The sequence below is a fragment of the Balaenoptera borealis genome, assembly GCF_965194805.1.
Source record: "Balaenoptera borealis genome assembly, chromosome: 9".
Taxonomy (NCBI): Eukaryota; Metazoa; Chordata; class Mammalia; order Artiodactyla; family Balaenopteridae; genus Balaenoptera; species Balaenoptera borealis.
In genome coordinates this window covers 54,533,958-54,540,460 of record NC_138873.1, presented here as the reverse complement: position 1 = coordinate 54,540,460, position 6,503 = coordinate 54,533,958, and the positions used below count along the sequence as shown (strand labels likewise).

The following is a 6,503-nucleotide window of genomic DNA, read 5'->3' as shown; positions in this document are numbered from 1 at the left end:
AATAAACAGACGAAAAATCTTTTCAAGTTAATCAGTCTCGATTGAAGCCTTTTACCACAAACAGCTGAAAATAACATTTATTTATATACATCAATTTACTTCAGATCTTAACTAATTAGTATAAATTTATATTTCATTGTTTAGTATGGGGAGGAGGTGTAAATAAGTGCATTATGTGGATTTTCAAAAGCTTTTAGATTCGGTCAGAATCCCTACGTTTTAGTTTGTGTGAAACAGTGTTAGAGTTAGGAGTGTGTTTGGAGAGACGGGGAGGGGGTTGCGGGTATAGTGGGGGAGGGTAAGCTCCGTAGCTTTGCCGAAGGGAAGTGGTATCTGTACAGTTTCTCGGTAAACTGCTTGTTTAAGAAAATGGGGGTGGGGTGGGGGAAGAGTAGTGGTGCGTTTTAATGTTTCAAAGACGGGTTTTATTTTATATTCTAAAGGAAATCCAGCATTTCTAGTTGATCTATAACATTTACTGTAGTGGTCGATGAGGGAGGCAGTATTGGTGTCAGCATCTAGCAATCAACAATCGTTTGAACCAATTTTAAAGGTAAAGGGTAAGCAGTTTGAAACCGGGGGCTGGCCGGGGAAGGGACGGTAGGAGCCTAATCCGTTATTAAGTTTTCGTTTATTCAACTCTTCTGTCCCCTGGTAGTGGACTTTTAAAATGTCAGGGTCCGGTCAATAAGATATAAATTTACCTTTTTTCTCCCACTTGCCTCCCTTTTTCACCCCCTCCCCCCGCCCGCGCCCGCTGTTTCTCCCCCACCTCTTTCTCTGGCTCCGCAGCCGCCTGTGCTGGCGGCTCCTCTTCACCTCCCCTGCCTGGCGCTCCCCTCCCCCTCCCTGCCCTACGTCGCCTTGCTCTTGGGGAACAATCGCCACTGATTGAGGTTCACTCTATGTTAGGCTGGAAAACTGGGCTGTTATTTAGGAAGTCATTAATCACATCTCCTCCCCCGGAAAGAGATGGCGGAGAAACCTGTGAAGTACAATTCCTTACCAGCCCCCTCCAAAATGTTCCGAAATGGTAAACCTAAACACAATTTGACTACAAGAAGGTGATAGCGATTTTTCCGGTAGCATTTTATTTTATATTTGAAACAAATTTCATGTCACAATCAGGTAATTGTGTGCATTTCTCTTATTGTAGGTGTAGGTTACCATTATCTAAAGTTTCATGGGTGTGTAATTAGGTTCAATTAGATCTTTTGTAAATTACATATTTTCCTCTAAGAATGGAATTAAATATGAAATTTGCATCCCAAGCAGGTTTACTGTTAACGGAGCAGCTGAATTCTTAGGGGGAAAAGAGCGTAACGTCGGTTGCTTTATTTAAATGGCTTTTTCCCCCTTAAATGAGATTATTTAGACAGGCTTGTGTGTAAGGCACGCGTGTGCACATATATGACTGTGCCGTTTTTCTAAATCGACGATTCACAAGGACCCTCCATTGTGTTTAAGTAAAAGCACGAAATCGTCATTCTGATTTATCGTAAAGAAGCGTCCCAAATTGTCTTTAAGATAACATGTTTGAGTTTTTCGTGTTCATTCATAAATTATTTTGATGTCAGCATAGATGAAATGGCGATTGGTTATCTCTTCCTCTTGCCAGCCCCTTAAGGATCCGAGGTGAAATTAGTAGCAAGAAAGCATGTAATTGACAAAGTCACGTGTGCTCAGGGGGCCAGAAACTGGAGAGAGGAGAGAAAAAAATCAAAAGAGGGAAAGCACATTAGACCATGCGAGCTAAATTTGTGATCGCACAAAATCAAGATGTTAGATTGATGCAGAAGATCACTCCGTTGCAAAGGGAAAGTTTTCATCTCACGAGTTTGGAGCAGAGGGCCCGTGGGGCAACATGGCCGAAGGTTAATTTTCTTTTCTATTGTTTTACTGTGATTTTCTCTCTTCCTTTCTCCCGCCCTCTCCCTCTCCCACCCTTCTTTGCCCGTCCCCCCCTTCCCCTTTTACCCCAATACTGAGCAGTACCCCCCACCCCCCATCGCGCAGTGGGGCTTTCTGCAACCTATTGTTATAGATCTCCAAAAATGTTTTGTACCGCCCACACTGATTCACAACTTGAAAAGCTTTCAGGGGGCTATTGTTTGAATTGTTTGAGTGTGATTAAGCGCAGTTTCAGTTAGTGAGCCCAAGAAAACTTTTATACACCTGCCCCCTCCCCCATTCCACCCCAACTTTAATTGAAAGTTATTGGGGGGGAGGGGAATGCACATTGCAAATAACCCTGGATTCACTGCTGCCGCATGTGCATTAACTAGTTCTAACCATCTTCACGATTTCTCTTTCCTCCTCGGGCACGCCGGAGAGAATTAGTTTCGCTGAAAATTTCTCTTTGTAAATGGGATCAGTGTTAAATCAGCAACATGCAAGTAAAATAATCGCATGCTGTACTGTAATATGTGGCCGAGAAACGGAGTTAAATGAAAACGTACACGTATGTACAGAAACGTGGAAGTTGTGATCGATAGAACAGTGTGGCTTCCTCCCTCCCCTGCTTTCCCTTTTAAGCCTTTAATTTAAAATATTTTCTGCCGAATAAAAGAAGGAATCAACCATTTAATAGCTTTTTTTTTTTTTTCATTTCCTCTCCCCTCCACCCCCACTCCCAAGCAGTTTTTTTTTTTTCCTTTCACTGAACTGTATGGGAATACTGACTAACTGACTTTTTTGTCCTGTTCTACTCAGGCGGGGCAAGCAAAGGTGGTGGAGAAGAGCCCGGGAAGCTGCCGGAGCAGGCAGAGGAGGAATCCCAGGTTTTGCACGGAACTGGCCACTGTAAGTGGTTCAACGTGCGAATGGGATTTGGATTCATCTCCATGATAAACCGAGAGGGAAGCCCCTTGGATATCCCAGTCGATGTATTTGTACACCAAGTAAGCCAAACTGTTTTTTTTGTTTTGTTTTGGTTTGGTTTTGGTTTTGTTTTTTTCTCCTCGTCTTCACCTTTTTCCATGTGGAGGAGCTGACCGGTAGTTTTGTCAGTGGGCTTACAATAATGTGCCCTTCAAAATCTTCCTTACAGTCACCAGTGAATACAGTTTTTAGGGTGTGTGCATGGGCACCTTCCTGGGTGTCTTTTCCTAAACAGAAAATGAAATCTCTGAAATTTCACTTCTGGGTGGTGGTTGACTTGATTAAGCAAGTTCCCCTCTTCTTTCGACAGCGAAATTGCCGTAGTGTAGCTTCCGGTGTTATCGGTTACGATACATTATGTGGCCTGTGCCTGGGGAATGAGTGGGAAATGAATGAGGAAACAGTGATCATATTAAGTTTTGGGTTTTTTTAAGCCAATTTGCTGTTATAAGAAATCTGTAGGTCCCCTTGTTTTAGACACCTCTAATCACAGTAGCTTCCCCAATTATTTTATATCTGTCTGTCCGGTAGTCTTTTGTAGGTTCAAATTAAAATAATTTGATTTCACAGTAAAATAGAGTAGAATATTGTTGGCCTAGTATGGATTTGAAGAAATGCAAGAGAGGATTGTTGGTAATCAAACATTTTAGAAATGTGCTCCGTGTAGGGCATAGGTCCAAGGATACTGTCTCTTTAAGAGACTGAACTCAAAAAAACATGTGGCCAGAGGCGGCTCTAGTTTGTATGTTTAAAATGTGCTAGTGGGCTACTTGGGGTAAATTTCCACTGTTGCTTATATTGTGTTGTAATTTTTTAAGATGCTTAAATACCAAATAGAATGTCATTGCTTCTCATTTTCGAAATTTTACCCAGAAGCAGGGAAATTAATCTCTCCCCCTTTCACTCCTCTGTTGTGCTTAATCTCTTAATAGTAAAAAAATAAAGGTATTTACAGTTTGCAAGCTTGATTATTTCATAGAAAGAAGTTAGAGAAATACAAATTATCTGTAATGAATTCTTAGGAGTAAAGGGATTTAGGACTAAAGAGGTTTATTTTAGCTTGACATCTAGGTTAAAAATGATCGAATGAATGCATATCAGTCCTACAGGTTGACTGACATAGATACATGCAGGAAATAAATATTTAGTATATTTGCATAAAAATTTTCTGTTTTGTTTGATAGTATGTTGCATGTTCTTAGTAATAATTTACAACCTCCTTTCCCCCCTAAGGAATATCATCTTCAAATTAAGTATATAAACAATAGAAACATATGAAACCATTCTGTTTTGATCTGTTGTCCTGTGTGCTTGGTAGCTTCCTGACCTTGCTGTGTGGTGTGTGTTTTCCTTTCCTAAAGGCCTGGCTATCATTATTGGCTGTTTACATGTGGAAGGATCAGCATAATCTGTGAATTGAAACAGGGTTTAAATACATAAATAGAAGTCCACAGACAGGCTACTGGATTTTATGCCTCCTACTTTATATGGCAAAATGAAGCCACATTTTCTGCTTTTCTCCTCCCTAGACTGAATGACTGAAATCATTGACAAATCCATTTTCTCTCAGGCCCCTGCTTTCCCTGCTTTGAACCTTCTTTAGGTTGTTAAATTGTTCTTTACAATCTCATAAATTTGTTTTATAGATGAATGAAAAAAAATAGCCCTTTTCTTCTTTGTCTGATCACGCCTTGTTATAATTTGGTTTTCTATGTTTACCTTTTAATGTATTCAAATAGTAGACATTTTATTAACTGATATTAATGTTTAGAACAATGAGACATCCAATTTTAAGCTATTTAATGGTTGTATGTTGATAAACATTCCTATATCCACTTAATTAAGAAATGCTATATTGCTGGAAAAGTTTTTTTTATATACATAGTGAATAGTTTCTAGAGTACAAACATAGATTATTCATATTAGAGTTATTTTAAATCTTCTGTTACACATCATGTATTTACTAATAGAACAGTATTAAAACGATGTATGTGATAAAAAATTCTCTCAAAAAATATGTATTTGTATTTTTCATAAGAATATATCTGGATACATTCTTAGGAAGAAGTATGTAAAAAGTCAGTAAAACTCACATATTAGCATTTTTGTGATGTAAAAAAACAGGGCAGTAATAATCTTTAAATTTAAAATAGAAAGTGACATTTTAGGGCAGTTTTTGATGGTTAAAGTATTTGCTGTTTGAAATATATCTCAGTTTTTTCCTAAGGATAACTATTTAGAATCAGTTGCTTTGTTGTTGTTGTTGCTGGGTTTTTTTGTTTCTTTTTTTTTTTTTTTGCTTCTTAACTTTGATGCCTAGGTAAAGGGGTTTCTGTCTTATATTGAAGCTTATATAAATTGCATATAAGTCATATGAATAGCTGTTTTGAAGAAGGCAGGATCCCACTGATTTTAGCCAAGCAGCTACAAGTAACAATTTGATGGCCATAAATAATGTGTGCAGATATCATGTGAGCATCACTTACACAGTCAGGTTGCGATTCAGGACGATTTTATAGAAGTTTTTAAGACATTTTAAAAATTATTTTAGCTGCCATTTTTACCTATATGAGCATTTTTGAAAGCATACTAAATTTTATGTATAATTATAAATTAGATTTTTCCCCATTATGTCTGTATGCTATTTTGTTATGAAAGAATAGGCATCATAGATAATTAGGAATTTTAAATGTTCAACTAGAGCGACATTTAATTATTATTTTAAATATATGAAGTAGTGGGGTTTTTTTTTGACTGTTTAGAAGTACATGTGTCATTGGATTTTTAAAAAAATATTCTAAAACATGTTTTTAATAGTATATGTTTGGGGAAATAAAAAAAGAAATGATTTTAGTTTCTTTAAAATAATATTTTAAAAATTCATGCCAAGTCACCCAGATATTTTTTTCTCCTTTAAAAATATTGACTGCAAAGAACTGCACATCAAAAACAATCAGTTGCTATGAAATGAAGAGAATATATGAGTGTGTTCTTAAAATAGAGCTATACATTTATGGTTATGTAATTCTGTTTACAATTTGTTGGCAAAAATACAATCAAACTTTCTTTTAGTTTCTGTAATGCCACCCACTCCTCAAAAACATGCCCAAGACTTAGGTGCTGTCCTTTCTCTATCTTCAGACTTGTTGATAAATGTAGTGAGACTCTGCCATTTGAGGATGGTATGTGACCATTAGTTCAAAATGACTGTCTTCATTGGATTTTCTAATGTTAACTGGTAATTTAAATGATCGTATTTTTATGGATTTGTAATGAATAGATGTATTCTGACACGTTAATACTGAAACCTTGATAGCATTCAGTATTTTTAAAAACTTAACAAAAATGTATAAATATTGTTGTGAATTTTGTCACAGCCCACTGTTTTTGAGGTGTTCCTTAAAATTTTTAGTATTTAAAATATTTGGTGATGATTTAGTTTGTAAGTAGGATAAATTTGTAGGAATTTCTTACTTAAGAATCCAGTGCAAAACACTGAGTAGTAAGAGTATAGATGATTAATACAGATTTTAAGTCTAGGTTCTTACTCAGTTGATTTCATCAATTAGAATACAATTATTTTGTAAGTGCTAATAATTAATACTCCTATCAGTTTATTGTTA

The 6,503-nt window shown here is 36.7% G+C and overlaps 1 protein-coding gene across 1 annotated transcript in view; it reads left to right on the top strand.

The window, feature by feature from the left end:
- Positions 1–972: 972 nt before the first annotated feature.
- Positions 973–6,503, top strand: part of LIN28B (lin-28 homolog B) — a gene marked incomplete at its 5' end in the record, with an annotated part of 121,481 nt that continues 115,950 nt past the window's right edge. Inside the window, 2 exons of the mRNA XM_082405183.1 lie at positions 973–1,033; positions 2,683–2,900. Of these exons, the coding sequence (XP_082261309.1) occupies positions 973–1,033; positions 2,683–2,900 (279 nt within the window). The remainder of the gene's footprint in view (positions 1,034–2,682; positions 2,901–6,503) is intronic.